General features: G+C 40.1%; 2 protein-coding genes across 2 annotated transcripts in view; one reads left to right on the top strand and one right to left on the bottom strand.

Annotated features, from left to right (window-relative positions):
• Nucleotides 1-3165, bottom strand: part of igdcc3 (immunoglobulin superfamily, DCC subclass, member 3) — a 167959-nt gene extending 164794 nt beyond the window's left edge. Inside the window, exon 1 of the mRNA XM_034679784.1 lies at nt 2733-3165. The gene's annotated coding sequence lies outside the window, so the exon portion shown is untranslated. The remainder of the gene's footprint in view (nt 1-2732) is intronic.
• gas2b (growth arrest-specific 2b) lies at nt 1861-25287 on the top strand. The gene is made up of 11 exons (XM_034679790.1): nt 1861-2198; nt 5593-5747; nt 6170-6296; nt 6438-6546; nt 12567-12819; nt 13562-13671; nt 14823-14964; nt 16127-16190; nt 17037-17580; nt 17683-17790; nt 24719-25287. The coding sequence occupies exons 5-11, from the start codon at nt 12597-12599 to the stop codon at nt 24929-24931; spliced, it is 1404 nt and encodes a 467-aa protein (XP_034535681.1). The 5' UTR covers nt 1861-2198; nt 5593-5747; nt 6170-6296; nt 6438-6546; nt 12567-12596; the 3' UTR covers nt 24932-25287.
• Nucleotides 25288-26655: the final 1368 nt, after the last annotated feature.

Genomic DNA, 26655 nt, shown 5'->3' with positions numbered 1-26655 from the left:
GGAGCTTCCTGAAGTGCATGAACGTTTTCGTCTGGTGACTGTGGAGCTGTGCATATTCACACAGGTCTTTTAATACAGGTATCCCCATTAAACATGTTTCCATTCCCTGTTTGGAGTTTGAGGATGAGGTGAACAACCTGCACAGTGCTGGACTGGTTTTTTTTTTTCATCTTTTTTTTCCACTTGAAAGCAGAAACATAAAAGAACTGCACAATGGCTGCGCCCCTCTCCATTAAAAGTAAAAATGGCTCCTCTTTTTCCTTTTTATTCTAGCAGCCAGGGCTGGTAATTAAGTTGCTATGCTACCCTCTGGTGGCCATTTGTGAGCACTTCACAGAAACAGTTATATCAGGAAAATGTGTAAATCAAGACAACAGAGAAGCATAAAAATGCAAAGTGTATTAAAATAAGAATATCTGGGGCGCTGGTGGCCTAGCGGTCTAAGTGCCCCACATTCAGAGTCTATAGTCCTCGTTGCAGAGGTCGCCGGTTCGATTATCAGCCGAGACAATGCGGCACGTCTTCCCCCACTCTATTCCCCACGTTTCCTGTCTCTCTTCACCTGTCCAAACATAAAAGGCAAAAATGCCCCAAAAATATAACTTAAAAATAAATAAATAAAAACTAAGAAAATCTAATTTAAGTGTATTTAGAGGACATTCTTTTATTAAACAGGGAGGTAACAAACAGTCTTTCTCTGGCTCTACATCGAGTCGCTCAGTGTGGCAGGTACTTTAATTAAAGGGAAGGTCTACCCTGCAGCTACTGACCCCCTGGTCTGCCAAAGCCCAAGTAACCAGCACTCATTTGTCATGTGGAGGACTGGCTGACATATTATTTATTAGTCATTTAATATGAACGCCTCACAGCCAGACACCCGCTGAAAGGCTGTGGACTGTGGGCCCGGTTTAATGCTAGGTAGGGATAATCAGAGGTAATTAAGATTATGCTGTGACATAATTTTAATCACAGGGAGTCACTTTGAGTTGAGAGAAAAAAAAGGCAGAGTGGAGTATTTCCTTAAAATCTGACTATAAACAAAGCTCTGTGAATCTATAGAACACTTTGAATGTCTTAAACTACATGTTGTCTGGAGCACCGCTGGCCTAGTGGTCTCAGTGCGCCCCACATACAGAGGCTATAGGCCTCGTTGCAGAGGTCTCAGGTTCCATTCCAGCCTTGACCATTTGCTGCATGTCTTATCCAACACTTCCTGTCTCTCTCTAGTTGTCCTGTCTATTAAAGGCAAAAATGCCCCAAAAAAAACTTGAAAAATAAAAAACTACATTTTGTCAAATCAAAAATGATCTATCTGAGACAGAGAGACCAACAGTTGTATCATTGCATACTTTTGAAGTCACAGCTGATTTCAAAGCCAGTTTAGGGATTCTGAAGCGCCATTAAAAAATCGAACAGCCTGGTTTAAGATCTCTAAATCACCACCACAGCTTTGATTTTTCAAGGTTCAACAAAAACACATAAAAAAAAACTACAAAGGCGAAGATATCTTGCAATTTAGTCTTCAAATTGTTTCATTTTTCTCCCATATCGCAAAAGATAGCACCTTTTTGTTCCCTCCTTCCTTTAAAATACCCTTTGTTTTGAACCTAATGCTCTCATGCAACCAAGGTGACCATATTGCTGCAAAAACAAGAGACACTAACGACGCAGGCTTCTTTTTAATGTGTAAAAATGGTGGAATTGCACTTTAACTCGAATTCAATACAAGAAAAACCCTCCCTTCCAACAGCATGGCTCCTTCCACCTCAAAATGAGATTGGCTTTAATCTGACAGAATGATAAAACACTTGTGAGTCTCTAATAAGTGTGTCCCCATCTGATGGGCCTTGGGTCCTCTTGACCCAGGGGACCAATTTGAGTGGTACACAGCACATGGTGCCCTGTGCTGAATTATCGACTTCCCCCACCCCCACCTTCACCTCCACCACCTCCACCACCACCACCACCACCAGCAGCAGCAGCAGCAGCAGAGGCACTATTGCACAGGGATAAAAGGATGCGGATTAGGGTTCAGTTGTCTTGGCAACCCAAGATGCCATCTGTCATGTGAGCGCTGATCCTCATCATGTAGCCCAGACATTGTTTTAATTCAATCATTTTCTCACTTCCAGGCACGCCTCCTGTTAAATACACAGCCTGTGTCAGCAGAAATCTAACAAGGGGGATGAAATGATCAGGTGGGTTTGAATTGAAATCACAACTATGGCTGAATTATGTGTTCAGAACCATGAAACTAAGGGACTGTCGATGAATTCTTGAAGCAAAAATGTGACATTTCAGGATAATATTTCCACTGGTATGTCTACATGTTAAGTTTCGGACCTAACAGTAAACAAGAGTTACAATCTATAACTGTACCCAATACTATATCTTTATTTTTTGAATCATACAAAGCCTAAGTTTTAGAAGAAAGTGTGCATTGAATTGAAGTAGGTGGCAGCTTTTTCTAGGCAAGAACCACCTTAATGCATTTACTAATCTACTGTTAGTGATATGAACAGTGATGTACTAATTTACCTAACCATGCAACGACTGTAGTCCTGACATACTTGTATACTTTATTATTACCTAGATTCCTGCCATACCACTATGAAAACAACAAGACAGATCTCCTGCTACCAGCAGCTAGCTGACCAGATAAAGCTAACATTTGCCCAAGGCACATAGCGCATGACAGAAGTACCTCAAATTAAGATGGGGGCCAAACTTACAAATCAAATCCTGCTCAGTCAGTAAGTCCTCTTCCTCCTCATCCTCTTCGATGTTGTCATTATTATCCATGTTTGGCGTTTGAGTCCTCCAGGTTAGCATCCCCACTGCTGAATTAGCCACGTGTGTGTCAAATCTTCCATTTGCCCTCGTTTTCTATCGATAATAAAAGTAAAGCAGTCCGTTACTAGATTTAACTTATTTCAACTAATCAATTTGACTGTTATTGTACACCAGATGCTGCTTGAGTATTGTTTGTTGATTCTGTTTCAAATAAACGTTCAAACTTTCAGAAATACAAATCAACCAATCAAATTCAACAAAGATCAGAGGTCGAGGGTCAACTTCTTCTTCTCTCATTTTAATGGCGGATTGCAAAAGGTTAACGTCATCGCTCGTGTCTTTTAAAAATATATACATACAAAATAACAATTTTAATGCTGTTATTGTTGTTTCTCAACATAAACTAGATTTATTTCTAGAAATGTATGTATTAAAAATTTTAAAAATGAATCAACCAATCAAAATCAACGAAGGGCAGAGGTTAACGTCATCTTCTTCTTCTCTTCTTTTAATGGCGGACATAGCTCACGCTCTGCTCACGCTACTGACACGTCATTACGTTTTTCAAATAAATATATCAAATATATATATATATATATTTTGATTACATGTCTATTTATAAACATAGATGTGTTAATTTCTAGAAATTTGTATATTCAATAAAATAAATATGTATATTTTTTATAACAAAATTAACCGACAGAGGCGGCTCACCTTTATTGTGGGAGCTGAAAATCGTCCAAGCTCCTCCCTCCTGCCGCCTATGATTGGACTTCCTAAGCGAGAGCACACCTGACTACCTGTGCTGTATGGCTTTCTTGTACCATTCAGGCTGCCTTCCAGATGTTTAGGACTTATGAATGAACCATAGACTGTATAAAATAGGGATTAACTCTGTGGGTGCTTCTGAGTTGTTATTAAACTAGTCATTAAAACGTCATTAGCATGTTCCCTATAGGCTTCTTTGTGCAGGTTTTCTGACTCAAAAGTTAAATAGAAGATATAATAAGGAAGAATTAATAAATGGGCAAAAATATTTTAAGTAAGGGTTATTCACCAGCACACATGCTCGTTAATATTCACAGAAGCATCAGGTCAAATGAATGCTAACCAGTGCAAATGAGCAGGAGGGCAGGGGAAAGTGTACTGAAGGAGGAGGTGGGGAGGGTCTGATGGGAGAATAGTGACATGAGGGACACATCCCCTGGCCCCATGGGTGAGAGGGCAGCAAATAAACCATAGGTCACATTTACATAGAAGAATACGTTAATAAAACAGCACCAAAGTTAGATATTTTTGTTGATTACACTCATAATAACACTGTAGCTCTTTCTGATCATCTAACAGAATAAATGTAGGTTTGTAAATGTGAAGTGATAGACTGTTATCAGATAGGGCATGTAGTCAAGCATTGAAAAATAATATGTATGCTTGAGTATTAATTTTGAAGTGAACTGATAGCTGAAATGTTTTATTATTACTATCGAATAGAGTGAAGATCAACATTGTGCAGCACCTTAACCCATCTGAAAGACAGCATATGCAGTAAGCATGCAAAGTAACTGATGAAAGTTGTAGTTATACATTTTAGTTTTGACAGCTTTATGTTAACTTCATTAAAGTACTAATGAGTTTAAATGCAACAGAGGACAAAAATATGCCATAAAATTCACCTTTCCACCATCACTGTAATCCAAACAAATACCACAAATGTACCTTATGTAATGAGACTGAGGAAACTTTGGAGCTCGTGTTTTTTTCATGCTCTGTGTCTCAACTTTTTTGGCTTGTCATGAAAAAATTGATGATATTCCTACTTTTAATATCTCAATCATTCATTATTACATGAATGATCTCTATCCAACTGTATCTGACACCATAAATATAGTTCTACTTTTGGGTAAGTATCAAATTCATTGGAGTAAATGGAGACAGAATCAGCCCTCATTTAGCAGCTCCTTTAGCTGTTTTATAAATGAGTTTAAGACGTTTTTCTCATCACTGAAAAAAATTAAATCAAGTAGGATTGCAAGAAAGATAAAAAAAAAAAAAGACTTTTCGAACTTACTGTTGCTTTAAATTATGGTCTTGTTTTTTGGGGCGATTATAATTTCCTTGCTCCTTTTGTTTTGTGTTATATGCAAGGTATTTTATTGAATAATTTACTTTTTGAGAAACTGTTGGTAAATTATTTCCCCAATATAGTATTTATGCAATTTGTGGGTTTTTTTGTTTATCAATTTCTTTTTTTTAACAATCTTTTTATTGGGTTTTGCTTTTAACAGAGGGCGGAATCAAAATGAATGTAGAAAAATACAGTAGGTAGATACAAACAGATACAAAGTTTCTATTATTTCAAGGTTATTAAAGAGCTCTTTATTTTGTATGTTATGTTTACATCCTCATCGACATGTTCTGTATATTACTGAATGTTTTTAAACTATTTAAAAAAGCATACACAACAGCACAGTGACATTAATAACTAACACTGTGATTAAAAGTGGGAATTAAGTCATTCTAAACTATAAATTGCGTTGAATTAGCGACTATTTGAATTTGAAGATGCGTATCAGACACGTGTACTATTTGGTTCAAAATTCAAAGTATATGAGATAAAGTTTTTAATCAAAACGTGGCGTAAGACACGTTGTCAGGTAAACAAACTGCGATGATAACAGGTTACTTTCGGTGCACCAGCTCGTTCACCTTGTAATCTGACACCTGAAACTTGCAGGCGTGTACAGGACAGGAGTTTGTTTTAAAAGTGAGGGAAGTCTCGTCTTTTTACTCTCGTAACAGTAATGTGCGCTCACATGTGGAGAAGCTGAGGGCGATGAACATCTGGCTGGAGTGATGTGAGAGCTGAATGTGAGAGAAAAACAAACACGACGAGGGAAAAGTGGAAAAAGAAGAGACTTTGTAAAGGAGAGGAGCATCCATACGAGCTGCACTGAGTGAGTACAATTTGCATAATATTTTCCAGTGTTTGTCACAAAGTCATGTAGCCTGTGCGAAGTTATTGATTTAATGGTGGTCGTTAAAATACACTATGTAGAGTAAATGTGTCTCTTTTTATCCAGGCCAAGAGTCTTCACTGCTCCCATACTCTGTATCATTTTGATGCAAGAGTTTGAAAGAATATCTACAACCATGACTTAAAGTGTTTCTAATAGTGTGCGTAATGCTTGTGTGTGTAAAGTGTAAGATATGGAGAACACATAAGTTACAGAATATGTGAAAAAACTGACCAGAGAGTAAGTATTTAGGATTAAAATGAAGCATCCATCAGTCTGTTGATGAATCTGATGGGTTTTATGTTGCATCCGTATCAATTTAAAGTAATCTGAATGCCTTTATTTCCATCTCTCTGTTCTAGCATAAAGGAATTTTTTTTTAACAATAGCAACAACAAAAAAAAGCCAGCCATCATCATATCCATGCACCAATGAATCCTCCAACATGTCCAAGGTGTCTGACCTTCCCTGGCCTCTGTTGCAAGAAAAGTTGAGTCAGACCTCCCTCAATGAAGGCCGTGTTCTGCAGGGATGATTGATTATTTTCTTCCCTTCAGACTAAAACAATCAATGGACGATTCTGTTTAATACCTTGGCACTAAAATTGAGTTTTATTGTGTTTGACTTTAGCTGAAGCACAGTTAGTCTCCACTGTTTGGAGCTGTAAGCGACGGACCTTTCCATCCTGTGATGATATGAAGTTTATTTAGTCTGGAGGCAGCTGAAGAAAGGTCCTGGGGTGAGCACCTCTATAGCTGAAACCTCTATTATGTAGCTGTATCCATTCATACTTGTTATTCACTCACTAGTTTTACATTCCATCTTCTGAGCTGTTACGATCTACTGTCACCTGAGACATCAGATCATTGATTCAAAGGGAGTGTAAGTGCTGCTGGACATATACATTTGTTGTGAATCGTGAAGTGTTTTTCAAGAAGTTAATGCATCAACTCGCTGGTTAAACCATAACAGCAAGTTCAAGTTTTACTGAAACTGGTTTAATGTTCCTTCCTGAAGAGATGATTCTTTCAGTGACAGCGTTCAACCTTTTTCCACAGTTAACATGAGAGCTGCTCCTGTCATGTAAGGAAGCAGGATTCTGTTAACTAGTTGTGAAGTTATTTGTTTACCAGGCTCAGGCTTTGGTTTCATTCTCTGGAGGCAGCAGTGTGCTTGAAGGCCACATGCCACCCAACACACATCAATCATCTCCTCTGTCATACAAACAGTTACATGTTCAGGTATTTAAGCCAGTGCTCCTGCTCAGATCTTTCATTCTGCACACACATTTTTGCAGGTATGCTGGTGTGTAATTTTAGCTGTTTCCCTGCTAACAGCAGGTTACTCTGTGAAGACGTCGCTCTCATTGAGAAAACACAATTAAAGGCTGTGAAATTCCACTGAAGCAGATCTCACTTTGGGAGGTATTAGAGACTGTGAAAGGCTAAATGAAGCGGAGTAGAAATAGAGATACATGCAAGGACATTTGTGTGCAGACTGTTAGAATCGTGACCCTCAGCTCTGCAGCAGTATAAAGGCCTCTTGTGTCTGAGAGCAAGGCCAGTGGGCGACCTTTGCCTCCCCTTCCCAGCAGAGCCATCCTGTAGCAGAGGTGTGAATATTGCACCTGGATGTTTTGTTAGAGACAGGGGCTCTCATGGCCCGCTGGTCAACCTGTAAACCAGCCTCAAACTTGGCAGACAGCCTCTTTCACATATCCCTTGTCCGAATGATGTGTTTACAATAGAGCCTTTTCACCACGTCCAGCATGAATCGTACGTCCACAACATCCTCATATTCACCTCAGCGGAGCAGAATTCCCTGACATACATGTACGGAGTGTGTGTCCTTGCCCTACTTCTTCTGTCATTACGTCCCAGAGGAGGTTTCAGACCCTTTTTTGCTGATGTAAGTCAACATAACGACCCAAACACAAGAGCTTTAATGATTAGCTTCAGCACAGAGCAGGTACTTCAGTGTACAAGCACAGCTTTTATACAAATTGTTAGTGAGCTCATAAAGCCAGCTGGGATGCTGCTGATGTGGATCCCAAAACATCTGCGCGCCAGGTGTGCTCTCACCTGGCTTTATGATGTAGAGATGTAGTCTTTGTTAGAAATGATAGCAACATGGATGTAAGGAGAAGTCTGCAGACAGAAGTATTGCAGCATATTTTGATGGATTTCAATGAAGTTAAGTCAAAAAGTCTCCATTAACTTAGCTGTTCCTCTGACTTTACTCCAAGACCACTTAGAGAACAAGATTTATTTTTCTAGTTTGAGTAAAATGTCTGAACAACATTTTGATGGTGTTCTAAAAAAAAAAAGGATCCATATCTTCCTGTGTCCTGCAGGTTGAGTCATGTTCATTTTGGCAACTAAGTTAACTTTAAATCTACTGCCATAATGAGGTCAACATTTTAGTTTGCAATTATTATCAGATTCTATATATTTGTGGGCGTCTAGTCAGAGGTTAGGACGGTGAATAGAGCAGGAAACTGGAAGGAGAGAGAAGAGAATGTGATGGGGGTCAGACTGCAACCTGTGCAGCCTGTATCAAGGACTCTCTCATCTCTATTTTGGGCATTTTTAGCTTTATTGGATAGGAACGCTGGAGATGGACAGGAAATGTGGGGAGCAGAGAGTGGGGGAGGACATGCAGCAAATGGTAGACTCCGGAAGTCGAACCTGCCACCACTACAACAAGGACTATAACCTCTGTATACGGGCCAACAGTGCCTTAAAAATACTCTAATTGTTAACAAAACACACTTTTAATATTCTCGGTCACCTAAGTTGTAAATTCAAGTTAAGTTATGAAAAAGCATATTTTTGCACGCTAGAAAAATGCCATATATTGACAGGAAATGTGGGGAGTAGAGAGAGGGGGAAGACATGCAGCAAATGGTAGAGGCCCGGAATCAAACCTGCGACCGCTGTGATGAGGACTATAGCCTCTGTACAGGGGACATGCGCTTACACTATGCAAACGGCACCCTGCAAATACTCTGATTTGTGACAAAATGCCTGCAAATTTTTAATATTCTTGGTTGTATAAGCTATTAATCAAGTTAAGTTACTAAAAAGCATATTTTTGGACGCTAGAAAATATGGAAGATATTGTAATGTGCTTTTACACGCCAGAAATGAGCATGTTTAAGCTTTAACAGGAAAGTCAATTCAGAATTTGAGTTATATCCTGTCTTTGAGGTTAACATGTGTTTACATTATTCATACAGTGAACTATTTACATACAAGTTTACTAAAGTTATTATCGGAATAATTTCTAAAGCATTTCGTAGTTGTGACCAAAACATGTTGAATGTACTTCTGTGGGTCTCATTACGTTTACCTGGAGCCTCTTCATCCTAGCCTCTGATTGGTCGGTTCTGTGACATGTGATTGAGTGACAAGGAAGTGTTAATGTGATGCGGCCTGAGTGTGGCGACAGCAAAGGGCTCTTTAGAAAGAGAGCCATCTCCATCCTGCTGTTTGCTATTTATAGAGCGACCCAAGCACCACACATTGAACCCTCATGTTACAGCATGTTAGCTTCAGCATTCATGGTAGAATGATAAGCCTCAAAGAGAAGCTGGGATAGCAGAGGATTCTGCCAGACTAGAGCTACTTGTCCTCGAGATCTTTGAGGTCTGCTGATTAGCTGCTTCTACAACCAGGCTGAAAACCAGGGGTGACCACCGATCCTTCTCAGCAGTGGCCCCCAAACTGTGGGATGAGCTGCCCCCTCATGATAGATTGTCCCCAACCTCACCAACTTTTAAATCACGTCTTAAAACTTAATTTTACTCCTTGGCTTTTAACCCAGCATGAGAGTAGTGTGGTCTCTGTCTAGATTGGATTCTGAGGCTGCATTCAGACTGACAGTCACTCTCCATGAAAAAATGCAGAACTCTTATTTAATTGAATGAGGAGAGTCAGACAACTCTGACTAACTCTGCCCACTAAGTCTGCCCGAAATCTGGGTAACATGATCGATGACCAGCTAACCTCAAGGTTCATGTTGCCTTGATTGCTCGGTCCTGCCGTTTTTCCCTCTATAACATCAAGCGGATCAGACCCTACCTGACAGAACATGCAACACAGCTTCTGGTTCAGGCTCTTGTAATGTCACACATTGACTACTGCAACTCTCTACTGGCAGGCCTCCCTGCATGCACAGTTAAACCTCTGCAAATGATCCAGAACGCAGCAGCATGTCTGGTCTTCAACCAGCCTAAGACAGCTCATGTCACTCCCCTGCTCATTTCGCTACACTGGCTTCCAGTTGCAGCTCGCATCAGATACAAAACTCTAATCATGACTTACATAGCAGTAACCAAAACTGCTCCAGTTTACCTGGAACCCCTCATCCAGGTCTACTGCCCTTCTCACCCGCTACGCTCAGCCTCTGAAAAGCGCCTAGTGCTTCCAGCACACAAGGCCTTGAAATCACTAGCTCAACTCTTCTCTTCTGTTGTCCCTAAATGGTGGAATGAACTGGCAAGCTCCATTCGATCTGCAGAGTCCCTCTCTACTTTCAATAGACAGCTAAAGACCCAGCTCTTTAGGAAGCACTATGCACTTAGCTAGACTGTTCTCCACTGTTGTCCCCAGTGGCAGATCATGTCTTCCAGCTACAATTGACACGCACTTTCCTGCTCTACTCTGGGAATCTGTGTTCAGCTCTTGAGTGACCCAGCACTTGGTACTTTGGTCATTAGTTTGGTGATGTTAATTGTTGATGATGATAATGGAAAGTCTTAAATGGTTTGGTTGCTTCATTGAAGATGTTCCTTATTTTACAAAAAAGAAAAAAAAAAAATTATTTACTTTTCTGCATTGCCTTTACACTGCTTGGCAGTACCTGCACCCAAATGGACTTGAAGCACTTTGTTACCCGTACTGATCTTGTTTCCTCTTGTCTAGATCTTTGCTTGTGTTGTTCTTGTTCTCGTATGTACGTCGCTTTGGATAAAAGCATCTGCTAAATGACATTTTAACATTGTAACATTGTAACTCTCCAGAACAATCAACACAGGAGCCTACAGCAAGGTGACATAACGCCATGTGTTAAGGAGTTGCGTTTTGAAGTAATTAACATTCCTGGAGGATTACGCAATGCTGCATTTTGTTGCAACTCAAGATAAACTGTCGCCCCTATATCCACTTTTAAAACCTTTACAATCCAGTTTCCTAGTCCTGGGATTTGGTCTCCTTAAATTCATGATTCAGTTTCTCAAACTCCTCTCAGATCGTAACTCATGTCCCACCTGAAACAGGCAGACCCCTGCATTGTTCTAGTCTCCCTGTCGTAATCTTGCAAGTTTACAATGAAACTTTACAGTAAGTCATCTGGCACAAACTGAGTTACTGTACATTACCCAGCAGGCTCAGTGACCCACCTGCGTGTGTTGTTGTCTTAATTCCAGCTGATTAGCAGCAGAGCTTTCTGGCAGTCGGAGCATGTCTCTGCATGGGGCTGAGCTTTATGATGGAGGCTGCTCTGGGAACAGCACAAATGAGCCATGCAGTGGCTCCAGAAGACCGGCCCGAGGCTGTAGCTCGACATGTTATTAAAGCTGCAGTCAGTCACTTTAATCCCTTTGATCAATGATTGTGTTTACTGTAAGGTTCTGAGTATAATGATGGTGGTGTGTAAAATTGGTTTCAACATGCATTGTTGTTTTTGTGCATGGGAAAGACAGCTTTGTTTTTTCAGTCTGCGTCTTTATTTCTCCTAGAAATCATTACCATGTTAATGTTTATTACTGTCTCAAAAGATAGACTCTTTAAACAATACAATCATTCCCATACCTTTACACAAGTAGTATAAAGGTGAAGTTTTTTAGTATCAAAGTAACAACAACAACAACAACAACAACAACAACAACAATAATGATAATAATAATAATAATGATAATGATAATGATTTTATTTATAGAGCACTTTTCAAAAGCCAGGTTACAAAGAGCTTTACATGGTCAGCAAAGTGAAACAAGAAAAGATCACACAAGTCAAGATCAAGAAATACAACATATTTTAAAAGACATAAAATTCCACTAAAATAACTCTAAAGGATTATAAATTATTTAGAGAATAATAATAATAAAAGAATGTAAAACATATATATGTATATATATATATATATATATAATTATTATTATTATTATTTATTTTTTTAAAATATGTATATGTTTATATATATATAATTTTCAAAATATTAAAATTGTATTATTGTTTTATTTTAAATAATTGCATTCCTTTATAGTTCTTTTAGTGGGATTATATGTCTTTTACAATATGTATATATATATATATATATATATATATATATATATATATATATATATATATATATATATATATATATATATATATATATATATATATATATGCATATTAAATGGTTACAATCAAGTAAAACAAGCTAAATAAAGCTCAATCTGAATAAAGTTCAGGTAAAATCAGGAAAGGCTCTTCAATAAAATATGTTTCAAGAAGGGATCTAAAAGTGATCAAAGTCCAAAGTCCAGTTTTGTTTGATGATTCTCCATCACATCAGGGAGACACCTCTAAACAGACAAGAAAAGGGAATTTTGCTTCTAAATGACTGAGCTTTGGTGAAACTTCTTCCATGGAGCTATCAAACACGGTCTCCTTTAAAGTGAATGATTTCCTGAAACAGGACAGCAACAAATGTAAAATGTGAAACCCAACATAAGCATTAAATAAACTCCTTTCTTATTATTTTGTCCTGCAGGGTTCGTCAGAGACCAGTCCAAACTGAAACATGGAAAGTGAAGTGGTAGACATGAACAACAGCATCGACGGTCCTCTGAGTCCGAGGATCCTGACCGGGCTGGGGATGGCTTGTCTTCTCAGTGACAAGTACAGACACTCTGGGCCCGGCTTAACCAGTCCTCAGGAGTACACCCAGTGGCTGCCATACCGCCATGACGCCAGCCTGCTTCCAATGAAAGAAGACTTGGCTTTCTGGCTCAACAAACTCCTTGGTAAGAGTGGTTTCTCCTTTATTAACCTTCATATACCACATTTAGAGAAACGTATAACACCAAAATATCACTTCAAGTTGTACCTCCCTCACTGGATGAATAAAACCTGGCAGTAAAGTTAGATTCAGGGTCTTTTATTTTGAGGAAGAGGTGATAAAAGGTGCTGTCACATTAAACACAGAGGCACATTAACCTACTTATTATCCCAAATCTTTGAAATACCTTTGTGTGAGGAGAGCTGCTGCTGTGACTCCAGGGAAAGGGACGTTTCTTCCCACTTTACTGCTTTGTAAAAGAAAACATAAAGGCTCTATGCATGCTGCAACACGTTGAAAGATATCTGGAAGTGGAGGAACAAATATTTCTACAATAATCCAAAAGTTTACAACCATAACAAATGCGCTGTTTTACTGTTGGGTGGGTAAATGCAGTCGTAAAGTATGAAGGCAATTTTTTTTCATCTAAGATATCTGAAAACTTACATTAGACCCTGCTGGAAACATGGAGGAAAATTAGTATCACTATTCAGATAATACACTTAACTACATTTCATACCGTCATTTTTCTTGTGAAATTTGTTTTTCTCTTCCTTATTTGGGAAAGTTGTTTTAGCTGCTTATTCAAAGTGCTATAAAATATAATTGTGTCTATGAATTTTTACAAAGAAACAAATGAGCCTCAAGTAGAACTATGACTTATTGATACACAATGCATGAGTCATCATTTGATTGTGTTTCTTCAGGTGAGGACCTCACAGCCGACAGTCTGATGGAGAGGTTGGATAACGGCGTCCTCCTCTGTCGGCTGGCACAGCTGCTGCAGGAAACTATGATCCACACCAACAATAGCAAGGTGCCACAGACACAAACATTAAGTCTTAAGAGTTCTTCCTGCAACAAACTCCCCACACACCCACCCCCCAACCACAAAAAAAGTACAACTAAAATAAAAAAGATAATAAGATTTAGAGTTGATTACAATTCAATTTGAATTATCAGAAGGGTGTTGTACCTTCATCTGTGACCTTAAGAAACAGTGTAAGTGATGACCACACAGTAAAAGCCCATTGAAGATAAAGCCATTTGATTGCAGATTTTGCATAAAATTTGCACAACCTCTTAGTATAGGACCCTAATTAGGTATCAGTAGTGTACTTGTTTCCACTTGTAGTCTGAGTAATATCGTCCACAAGCATTTCAGTGAGATTTGTCTGTATACAGAAAAAACGTTCTATTTGGAAACAGGGCATGTGTAATGTTGCAGTGGTAAAATTATCCTCCATGAAGCAATCCCAGTACCATCATCCGTCATCTAACATCGATTTAGCTTTCAAATTTAAAATACGTACCCTGCGAATCGCCAAAATGAGGCCTTTACTATAAATTTCTGCCCTTCCTGTTGGGATTAGACCATGACCATAATAGACTTTTTTCTTAGTCTTGAAATGATTTTGCAAAAAAAATGTCATGCATGTAGGTCAAACCTGCTGGCGGGGCTGAAAAATCCTCACCTCTCAAGCTGCTAGTTGAACTGTGAACGAATTCAGTGCACAAAAAAGAGAGTCCTTATCCTGAACTGTTGGCTACACCAGAAACCCCAAATAGTTGGCCATATAGAGGCTGTGTCGTCGTCAGATGATAGCAGATACTGAAACTGTGAAAGGTCAGATCAGTCCTCATGTGCCATGTCATTTTTTGCTGGTGGATTCAGTCCTTGCTCACATCTGCTCGTTTCCTGTTACTGAGCTTCACCCTGCACAATATGCTGCTCCTTACCCTCTTTATACAAAATACTTTGTGCAAGATCAACAAGAAGGTGTCACAACTATCCCTTCAAGTATAGCTCTGACTGTTGTCATATTTAAGGATACTCTTAACACAAAGATTGTATCCGTATTTATTCCTACAATGGTGTGAAACATGAATTTATTCAAGCATTTGCTTATATTACACTAACTCCCTAGTTGTGTAGTCTTGTGTTACATGTATGTCTGTCATTTAAAGCCCTTCATGAGGAGAGTGATCCACTGGCGTGCCGATGCAACCTCAGGCTCCTTTTTCGCCCGTGACAACACCGCCAACTTCCTCTACTGGTGCAGAAAGATCGGCGTTGATGAGGCTTATCTTTTTGAGTCGGAGGATTTAGGTGAGTTCAGACCGGAGATTGCTTTTAACATAATGGAGAAACATTACGAGCTCTCCCTTTGTTTACCAATAAAGGCCTCGTATCATGCATCTCTCCTGCTTAGCTATTAGTTAAATTACACTTTTGAAACTTTGTCCTCATGAGGTCTGAATCAAATAACGAGTCATGACAACTGTTTCCACGTAATTCATGTTTATGTTAGTTGTGTGAGAACATCATGTCCCTTATACTTCCTCTTCAGTCTTTGTATTCCTTCTCAGTCTCCTCATGACTGTTGTGTTTGGTGACAAAGCTTTTTACCCTCTGGATAAGTCTGAATACACAAAATAGACTCATCATACAGTGTGTGGTTTTTCAAAAGAGCAGAATTTGTTACATGCACCAAAAAATATGATTAGAATTTTTTTATTTTATGAAGATTTCAGGAGAAAATGTTTCTGATGCTCATATTGATCTGTCTCATAATTCCTCCCTCACATCCCCTGCATGCATGATGCTTAACATGCTCAAAATTTTCTGTATCATTAAATGCACGCTGCCTTCTGTGTGCACATTTTACCGGGGCATGTCTATGCAAGTTATTTTGACAGGTGCGTGAGAACGATAATGTGCAGGTTAATCACCCGAACAATAAGCCCCCCTCACAGACCTTCTTCACTTCTACTAATTGAATGATGGGTAAACTTTGACACTGACATGGAGGTCTCTTCTTCTTCTTCTTCTTCTTCTCCTCCTGCTGCAGCCATGATGTGATGTTGGATGTCTAATACAGGTGAAAATGAAGAACGAAAATGTCTCGACTTTAAACCTTTCATCGTGTTTTTCTGCATGCTCCACCAGCTGCCTTCTTAAAAAATGAACTGAATTGAACTTTTGAGTGAACATGCTCTTTTTGAATGCATAGATAACGTACTGCAGAGACAAGGGTGACTTGTTTGTTTTCTTGCCCCTTATGCCCTCAGCTGCACATCAGAGCCCACAGGAATCCCTGCTAAGCTTTCGAGATAGAGATTCACAATAGAGCCGACCTGAAACGTGCCCTTTCTGTTGAGACTGTTGCTCCTCCAGTCTTTTGACTTCAGTGTTATCTCCAGAAACATCTCTTTTTTTTGTTCATTTCTGTCCCCTAACCTTCTTTGTGTAACACATGTGCTGTCTGAAGTTCTCCACAAGCAGCCTCGGGAGGTGTGCCTGTGTCTGATGGAGCTGGGCCGGATTGCAGCCAGGTAGCTAGACGAAAAAGCTAACATTTAGCTAACTACTTTATCCATTACCATAGCTTCTTATTTTATCTATCAGTTCATTTTAGCTTACCATTTAAACCAATAATGAATGAGTTACATTTAGACACATTAAAATGTACAGATAACTTTGAGCTAATTAATTTGACCTTTAATAAATGTATCCAACTTTTAGCTACCTTTGCTACCTAATTGATCTGCTTACTCATTCCCTGTTTAGTTTGGAACCATTTATCCATTACTTTGACAACAAGTTTTGACCATCATCAATCAATCAATCTTTATTTATATAGCACCAAATCACAACAAACGTTATCTCAAGACTCTTTCCAAACAGAGCAGGTCTAGACTGTACTCTATGTTCTATTATTAACAAAGACCCAACGTCAAGACAGGATAAGATCCAGTCCCATCTTACAGACAGGACTCAGTCTGATCTCATCTTAATCCACCATGAGCAGAGCACTTTGCAGCATTTAGCAAGTTACAGTGGCAAGGACAAACTTCCTTTAACAGGCAGAAACCTCCAGCAGGACCAGACTCATTTTAGACACGCATCTGCTGAGACCGTGTTGGAAAGAGGGATAGAGGAGGACGAAGAGCTATTGACAGAGAGATATGACAGTATATATAGAACTATTAGAAACATTTATCCATTATTTTCTTCTCCCTATTACTCCACTGTAGCCGATTTTTCATCTGTCTTAGCTAGCTGTTCACTCATTATATCTAGTTATAATTCGTCTGTCTGTCTATTGATGTTACTTTTACATTACTATGTCAGCTGTCCTTATGAGTACTGTAATTGTTTTCTTTAAATCTCTCTTTCAGATATGGAATCGAGCCACCAGGGCTGGTGAAGCTGGAAAGAGAGATAGAAAGAGAGGAGGCAGGCCGCTTCTCTCCATCGTCCCCTCTGCCCTTCTCCTTTTTCCCACCTGCATCCTTTTATTCACCATCACAGTCATCACTTCCCAAAGCCCCCTCTCCTCCTCCTCCTCCCCCTTCCCCTCCTCCCCCTGCATCCGTCGCTCCCGCTCCAACCCGTGTGCCTGAACCCCTCGCTGTCTCTGTTGCCTCTGATCTTCCATCAACTACAACAAACCCAGCTCCTCCGTGTTTACCCCCTCCTCTATCCTCTAACCCCTGCATGACCACAGCCTCAACACAAACACCTTTGTTCTCTTCATCCTGCACCAGCAACACATCTGTTGCAACTTCACCATCAGCACCCTCAGCAGACCAAATCCTAAACCATCACACTCCAACAATAACGCCACCCATTGCTTCACTTCCTGCAGCCAGAACTCCTCGCTCCACCAGCAAATCCATGAGCCGGAGGAGCGCGGGCGCCCCCGACATTTTAGATGATATTGTGTGTTTTTTATTATCACTTATTAGTAATGAATCTTATTTGTTTGAAATCTATACTGTATGTGTTGACTGGATGTTCCCTCTCTCTGTCTTTTCATCAAAGGTGAGAAACATTATCGAGAACCCTCCCTGCAGCTGTCCCACCAGGTTCCCTGTCCAAAAGCAACCTAAAGGATGCTACCGTGTCGGGGAAAAAGTTCTGTACATACGAGTGAGTGCTTCATTTAACCCTGTCTCTCTGCAAATGAATAAAAATCCTACCAACTTGCAACTATAAATACATTTAAAGAGACTGTATCCGAGTGAAAACTAATTGATTTGTTTGCTCCAAGTGTAATCACACTTGAGGTCGGTAAATTTGCAAGACTTACATACCAACGAAAAGCTGGACTTAAACATTTTTACTTCAGCAACATTTTCCAGAAACTGTTTTTCCTCCAAACTTCACCAAAATATTTCTGTTGAATAGACCAAACCCCACTGGAGTCAGGATCTGAACCCTGTCAATCAATCAATCAATCTTTATTTATATGGCGCCAAATCACAACAAATGTTATCTCAAGACTCTTTCCAAACAGAGCAGGTCTAGACCGTACTCTACGTTCTATTATTAACCAATACCCAACATCAAGACAGGATAAGATCCAGTCCCATCTTACAGACAGGACTCAGTCTGATCTCATCTTAATCCACCATGAGCAGAGCACTTTGCAGCATTTAGCAAGTTACAGTGGCAAGGACAAACTTCCTTTAACAGGCAGAAACCTCCAGCAGAACCAGACTCATGCTAGACACACATCTGACTGAGACCGTGTTGGGGTTGGAAAAAGGGATAGAGGGAGATGAAGAGAGAGAGATGACAGTCATGAGCAGGATAGAAGTAGCTGTTGCCGCTTGATTCTGGAACGTCCACAGCAGTAGGCCATCTATGGCTCCCTGTCTCCTGTGTCAAATCCCTGCGCTTTGTTCCTCCATCGTCCAACCTGAACCTCGTCCCTAGTGCTTCTAATAACTGCTGTATTTTAATGGCAACATGTATCAGCTAAAAATTGACATACTGTCTGAATTGTGTGAAGAAACAAGCAAAAAAGGAAGCGGGACAGGAAACAGGCGACCCGACTATCAAAGACCACACTGCCCTCAAGTGTTTGGGAGTAGTACTGCAGAGCTACGTACACACATCGAAGCACAAGGATGTAGTGTGCTCGTCCGCGTTGGTCACTGCTGCTCATAGTCAACACAGAAGTATAAACCAGGCTTAACAAAGACATATGTGTAAAGTAAATCATGCATCTAGTATTTTCTACATTTGTTTAAAGCTTGCCACAGCATCGATTGAACAAGTTAGTTTCAGTAAAAGAGGAAAACCCATCTCTGGAACACAAGGTGTGTTCCCACCTTCACTAGCTTGATCACATTATTGCATTGTTTTCTTGTATTAAGGTAGTTGAACAGAACATGGCTTGAGCATTGTAAACTAGTTCTAATGTCTTGTCCTGTGAAGGTGCGTCATGATGCTCCCTAATAAGACGTGAGGTGCACAGGCTGTTGAGTTATTAATCAACAGCTGAATCAGCAACTGCAAGTGCAAAGTGTCACAGGGACGGCTTTACAATCATTGGGGATGGAGACGTAGGAGCCTTTCAGCCTCCTGGAGTCGTGCACCACCCATGTGCGTCTGCACAAAGGCTTGAGAATGGCCTTCTGGGAGGCAGGGTTGCTTGGCAACCAATGGCCAGGATAAGACCGTGCCGACAATGATTTTATTCAGTACATAGACCTTCAGCAAAGAGTTCAAACCTGAGGGAGAAACGCGTCTCTTTCAGCAGGATTTTGTAAAGATATGGCCGTGGTGTGCGGTTCAAATGGTAGCCCACTCGGGAGTCCTCGTGCACTTATGTGGAAAGGGTTTGAAAATAAGGCTTTCGATCCATACAAAGAATGAGAGCTGCAGTGTAGGTTTAATGCACACTGTATAAAGAGTATTTTATAAGTAATACATTATCCATCTGATTATCTATTGATTCCTTCAGGATTCTGTGCATTCAAATATAGTCTTTTTTTCAACACTACATTATTGTGAAGTGGGAGCTAAAATGGTCCAACACATCACAATAAGTAAGGGATAATGTATGGCTACCAGGCAACCTTTGCGTCGGGGTCTTGTCTCACCCTGTCGGGATTCTATTTCCCATAACCCCCTGCTAACCTTTCATTATCTTGCTTATTACCCTGCTACTAAATTAAGACACAAACACGTTGGCAAAAAACATTGATTAGAAGATTAGTTTGGTCCCAGTGATTCCACGTCAGTTAGTGTTCAATGTCGATGGATTCTTATCTGCCTGTTTCGGTCGATTTAACATGAAACTGTCTTCATTAGCTCTCCTTCTTCTCTGAGCTCTGTGGTTCACACACCTTTAAAAATAAACAAGGAAAATGTCACAACTTTGAACCCTGCTGCTATCATCACCACCGCTCATGGTTTAAGTTTCTTTGTAGAGACTGGTAACCTAAAGTTTCTCTCACCTGCCACATTGTTTACTGATATGTTGATAATGGACACTAACGGTTTGACCTCACCTTACGGTCTATGGTGTAAACAAACAGAAGCAAAATATGCCAGAACTCTTTTCTGTGGATTGATTTGACATGGCGTGTGATCAGGGTTTTGACCAATCATAATCAAGCATCTAACACAGCAGGAAGACCAGTAAGAAAGCCGGGTTATAAACAGTATTAACATGAAACAGAGGCAGACTGAGGCGTCTCACAGCTTTGGCTGCTAATTGTCCGCTAGTTGAAATCCATTTACTACCTTGTTAATTGTATTGACTCTTCACTTTCTAAACTGCTAATCGATGCTATCAGCTTCAGTTTACAGCCACATTTTGACGCATTGACAGACATCTTATTGTCACCGCCCATTCAGAAAATAACAGTCCCCTTTAGACAGAGAACAGCTGTTTCTCTGCAGCAGACATGTCAATCACACAGGAGCACACGTCTGAACAGTACATGAAAGGAGGCAATAAAGATGAAATAACCAAAGTGTGTGGTTAAATGGTTGGTCAACAGAGACAGACCAGACGGAATACTTTTACTGTCATCTGCCACTGTGCATCTCCTAAAACTAAAATTAAATTCACTACATGCACAAGTGTGTTCAATTACACTCTTACACCTCTTTGAGGGTGATAAAAAAGATGCATCATAAGGTAGAAAAGCACAATTGTTGCACATTGCATATTTTTTCCATTGCTTTAAGTGTATGGTTTTCAGTTCTGAGTCCTTCTGCCAGAGATAAAGAAAGAAGTGTAGAAAAATAGAGGAACTGCCTGTTATGGGTCATATATTTCAAGAACTTGTCTCTAAACACTTAACCTTTTGTGCTCACCTTTTCAAGCTACCTTTCAAAGACAACTCTTCGCCATGACTCTATGTCCATCTGTCAGTTTCAAGCCATAATTACTAGTTAGTATACCTGGCCTTCCCTTGTCTCCTATCCCTGACAAAAACACACCTTAGCTGTGTGAATAGCGTGCTGCAGCCCATCAACCTTGACTCCATCCATTACCTCCGAGCTCACAGCTGCCTACACATGTGCAGGGAAACCAGGCGTAATCCTCCATTATCATATACCATGATAACCTCTGTGCAGCTCCTAGGAGAGCACGCCATTCAGTGTGTACAGACCTTTTTAAAGGACAGATACTATTGATTGCTCCGACAGAGTCATTAGCGAGGGGGTTTAATCAGACAGCTTGTTAATGAGCGGCTGAGCATGACCGCCCCTCCTCACATGTAAACTTTCCTCTGCCCCCCTCCTCTCTGTTCCCTCTGGAGGCTATTCAATCACGCCAGCCCTGGAGTGCTCCGCCATTCTTTGGTGTTAAAAAAGAGGAAGGCTTTTCTTTCTTCTCTGCGCCCAATTAGGCTCTCCTCCAGCTTTATAGCAGGGACACAGTCTGACTCTGTCAATGGATGGAAAAGACATTCAAACACCTCACAATATCATGTCGCATCAGTTCTGTGTTTATGAAGCTTTCTGCATGAGAGATAAACCTGATAGGAAAATGAAAGCATCTTATTTTGAAGGCTAGTTTCAGCTGACTGAAAATGAGGATGATGAAGAATTTTATCTTTTTCAGATGTCGTTGAGCCGGACACTGACTCCTGAAATCAGCTTTATTTTTGTTCTGTTAGTGGCCTTGACCTTTGACCTGGATGGAGTAGAGAAGATAAGGAACAATAATGATAATGTTAACATGATTCTATTCATTTTACAATGTGTCCCATGTTCACTAGCCCAGTCAGGTGAAAACACAAGTTATGCTATTAACAGTGAGCATGGATTGACATGGCTGAGAGGTGTGCAGGTATATTTTGTGACCAGAGATGTTAATCAAAGATCCTACTTCTCTTCTGGAGAGGAGCTGATCTCTGACATTTCACTTCTCAACCTCCTGGTGGTGCTGAAGGAAAAGTCAGCGCCTCAACAAAGTCTTACAGATTTAGTTTCTGGAAGCAATTTTTTACCAGTCCACCCAGTCGTTTTTAAGAGACTGTTCACTAACAAGACCAGGACTCAACGTAGTACATAAACAAAATGCCATCATTGAACATCAAAGAATGAAACAATGCGATGGCAAAGTTTTAAAAATTTGATTTAAGTAAGTTAAAGGGTCAATGTAAGGAGGGATGAGAAGGGGACCAGGTAAGGAGGGCTGGGTAGGGGTTGAGGTAAGGAGGGAAGATTGGGTATCGAATTAGGGAGGGATGAGTAGGGGTTGAGGTAAGAAGGATGGGTAGGTGTATAGCTAAGGAGGGATGAGGGGGGGTCGAGGAAAAGAGGGATGAATAGGGGTCGAGTAAAGGAGGGATGAATAGGGGGGCTAGACTCAGGGTTGGGACATGTCTTGACATGACTCTGGTTCAGTAACCCCCTTAGGTTCCTGTATTAAGAGGAGAGGATAGAGAGGATCGGAAAGTTTCTTTGCTATGATGTTTGGACTTAAGTTTTGCACACTTTGACCAGTATGCCTAAAGACTTGCATCTAGCATTGCTTAATTATTTCTCCTCATTCTTTGGGATTAGTCACCTTGATCTATTTTCCAAAGTAAAAAGAAAACGGAGAAATAAGAAGATATTATATCACTTTACACTTGGCTGATTGTCTTAAGACTGATCAGTTTACTGTCTGAAACACACAGTGGGTAAACCATGAGGATTTAAAGAACATAGAGTATATTTCTAATAAGGAAGTCACTCCAAGATAATGATCCCTTACTTAGTACAGACCTGAGCACATAATGAAAACAGAAAAGAGACTTGTAGACACACATGTACTTTCATAAGCTCATAACTGTAAAGCTGCCTACTGTGTTTTTTTTATTGTACATTTACAAGGACGTAATGTACTCCCAGACAGCATCAAAAGCAGGCGATGTGGCTAAAGCCTGCCTCCTACTGGCCTGTGTTTAAAAGACACCTCCTCTCTGAGAGAGTACACTCATGCATCTTTCAGCAGGAAGGCAGAGATGGAATCAATGGAGCTGCCAGGGAGGACACAGGGGAATCCAGACGCTAGTTTATGGGCTGCAGACATAGCACACTTTGTACAGAGAGACCTGGTGGAGGGAGGGTGGGGAGCGGAGGAGACAGAAATAAAGCAGTGTGCCTGACAATTAGCACCAATGTTGAATATTACAGAACAGAAAGATGATCGGTTTAGTATATTGTGCTTTTAACAAGTCCTGATTTATAAAGATAAGAGTGTATCGTTAAATTGAGTACACACAGAATCAAACAAGAAATAACACATTAAACTAGATTAGAAGCCGTTAAGTGACACCAAGGGTTCATTAAAGCAATTATATGAGGCTTTAATATCTTTAATTTAATCTGCTGCTTTATGAGAATCAAGAAACTGAACCTCAATATTGTAAAAGCATACAAATACATGCTAGCATCAAGCCCAAAAAAACCTTGAGAATCGAAATACTTCATGGGAATGATGATTAATGGATGTAACTGTGTTTTATTATTGAGACATTTCACTTTGGATGCCTGATAAATTGCAGAAAATTGAAAACAGTCAGAATTACATTCCCTGGGCGTCTGACAGGAGAGTGGTTTATTCAGGATGTCAGACTTGACCCCTGACAACCTCGACATTTTAATCTGCAGGATGACAGCTGAGGCAGAACACGTCTGGGCTTCCCTCTATGCCTGCATGTGTGTGTGTGTGTCACCTGGCTGTGCATGTGTGTGTGTGTGTGTGTGCTTGTACCATTGATTTTTTTTTTCCATCCCACACATGACACACTCCACCCCACAAAAAAAAAGACTGGATGTGCTTGTATTATCACATCTTTAATGGCTCAGTAATGAAGGCTTTATTGGCGATAAGGCAGGAGGGGGGCGGGGCCGGTGCTGACAGGACAAGAGATGGCTTTGCAAGGTCTCCTGGGAATTTGGGATGTCTGCAGGGAGTTGAAGGTCTGAGCGCAGAACTGATCTCAATTTCTCCTTTTTTTTCTCCCCGTCTCAGCTCGGCTTTATATTGTGGCGGTGGTTGCCATGGCAGCAGTGGGATGTCTGTCAGTGAGGGATGAGTTGATTCAGATAAAACTGACCTCTCTGTAACTACAGTACACACACACGGACAAGCTGCGAGGAGTCATTTCATTTAAAATAAATTGTTTATTAGGTGTTTGTTTTTCCAGATTTGTGTGGGTGTGTATTAGTGTGTCACTGCATGTTTGTATGTTGGTGCTCACATGTGGATTAGTCCTGTGTGTGTGTGTGTGTGTGTGTGTGTGTGTGTGTGTGCGTGCTCAGCTGGTGCCATGGGGTGTTGTTTCATTTGGTTTAATGAGATTTTGACAAAGCTATCCAAGAGATCATTTGCCTTTCATAGCCAGAGCTACACATGCTCCAGAAGCTTGTGAATATTAGATTGGTGTGTGTGTGTGTATATGTGTGTGTGTGTGTTTGTGTGTGTGTGTGTGTGTGTGCTTTTCATTTAACTGAGGATTCATAAACATCCCAGCAATATATCAACCAGAAAATCCATGCACACACTCTTTCCCTGCACCCCTCCCTCCCTCCCTGACTGTGCTGTGTGTGCTTTCAGATGCTGAATGAGCGTCATGTGATGGTGCGTATAGGCGGAGGCTGGGAGACCTTCATCAGTTACCTGCAGAAACACGACCCCTGCAGAGGAGGAGGAGCGGCAGGGGGCAGATCCGAGGTCAGGGTCTGCAGGGACAAAGTGAAGTCGCCCACTTTGAGCATGTCACCTGACAGCTACATGGTGGTGGGCGCACATTACCGCAGCAAGAAGTGAAGTCGACAAAGTGCTTGTTTTAGCTTCCTGCGAGGGAACGTTTTACGTTCCAGACTACACTATGTGAGGGGAATGATTTCATGTGCAGGTCTTCAACTCCTGTTTAAAAGGAAATCAAAGTTTTTACACAACACCTGATCACTATCTGCATGAAACCTACTCAAAAAAGGATCATCAGGACTGTAAATAGTTGACATAAAGTCAATAGAGGATAAATAGGCCATACATTTTCATTTTTTATAATCTAATTACAAAGGATTTACCTCCTACATTAAACAGACCTGACATCTTTGGCTTGCAGATGAATTTTGAATACACAAACTACCAGTCAAAAGTTTGGAGACACCTTCTCATTCAAGGGTTTATATTTATTTTAATTATTTGAAACACTGTAGATTAATACTGAAGACATCAAAACTATGAAAGAACATATATGGAATTATTTAATTAACAAAAAAGTGTTAAACAAACCAGAATATGTTTTATATTTTAGATTCTGTAAAGTAGCCCCCTTTTTCCTTCATGACAGCTTTGCACACTCATGGTATTCTCTCAGTCTGCTTCATGAAGTGGTCTCCTGGAATGGTTTCTAATTAACATGAGCCTTGTCAAGAGTTCATTTGTAGAAAGACTTGCCTTCTTAATGTGTTTGAGACCATCAGTTGTGTTGTTCAGAGGTAGGGTTAGTACACAATGGATAGCCCTATTTGACTACTGTTGTAATCCATATTATGGCAAAACAAGATTATTTCATAGTTTTGATGTCTTCAGTATTAATCTACAATGTTGAAAATAATTAAAATAAATAAAAAACATTGCATGAGAAGGTGTGTCATAACTTTTGACTGGTAGTGTGAGTACAGACTTTGATAATCTATATCAGGAATACTTTCAAGAAAGTATCCCTGTTATTGAGTCGGCTGTTATTTCCTGTACGTCCTAACTTCCTCAGATGAACCCTGGTCATCATGATATAATAATCTCTGTAGGGAAGATTTTCTGTAGTATGCATTTTAGTTAAGTTTATACAAAATCGTATGCCCAATTTTGCTGAACTAGTTTAGTGAGTGCACATGCAGAAATTTGTTTTTGTATCTGTTTGAATTTGTATGTTTTGGGTCCCAGAGTTTGTTCAGTCTTAAAGATGTATGCATGACGATTATTTTTCTATATTTTACTGGATGGAACTGTTCTCATATTGTTTATATAACCTTGTTCAAAAAAATGTTTGAATGCTATTTTTTAAGTGAAAATCTTGCAGGAGCATGATTCGATTTTTTAACATTGTGATTGTACCCTAAATGATCTTTTATCAAATGATGGATGCTTAAAAAAACAGATTGTATTTTTTTTGTTTTTCATTGACTTGTATATTACGGGGCTTTATCAGGGATTTCATCACCTCAGCCAAAGACACAAACATGGAGTCCTCCCTCTAGATGGCACCATGTCCTCAGTGACAAAAGACCGCCTCTCCCCTCTGTGCTGGTTTGGAGGAGGGGACTGTGTCTCACCTCTTCTCACAGTCATCTCTGTGAGAAGTTTTCATTCCAAAAATGACCTCATAACCTCTTTAACAACAGTGCAAAACACACAGATGCATCATTGTGGTTATTTGGAGAGTCACATTTTAAAGTTTTTTAAAGAAAGGAAGTTATTTGGAAAGATTTTCAGACATGTTTACACATTTTGGAGATAAAATATAGAACTGAGGACACATAAAC

The sequence above is a fragment of the Notolabrus celidotus genome, chromosome 3 (genome assembly GCF_009762535.1).
Source record: "Notolabrus celidotus isolate fNotCel1 chromosome 3, fNotCel1.pri, whole genome shotgun sequence".
NCBI lineage: Eukaryota > Metazoa > Chordata > Actinopteri > Labriformes > Labridae > Notolabrus > Notolabrus celidotus.
This window is presented reverse-complemented; position numbering and strand designations above follow the sequence as displayed.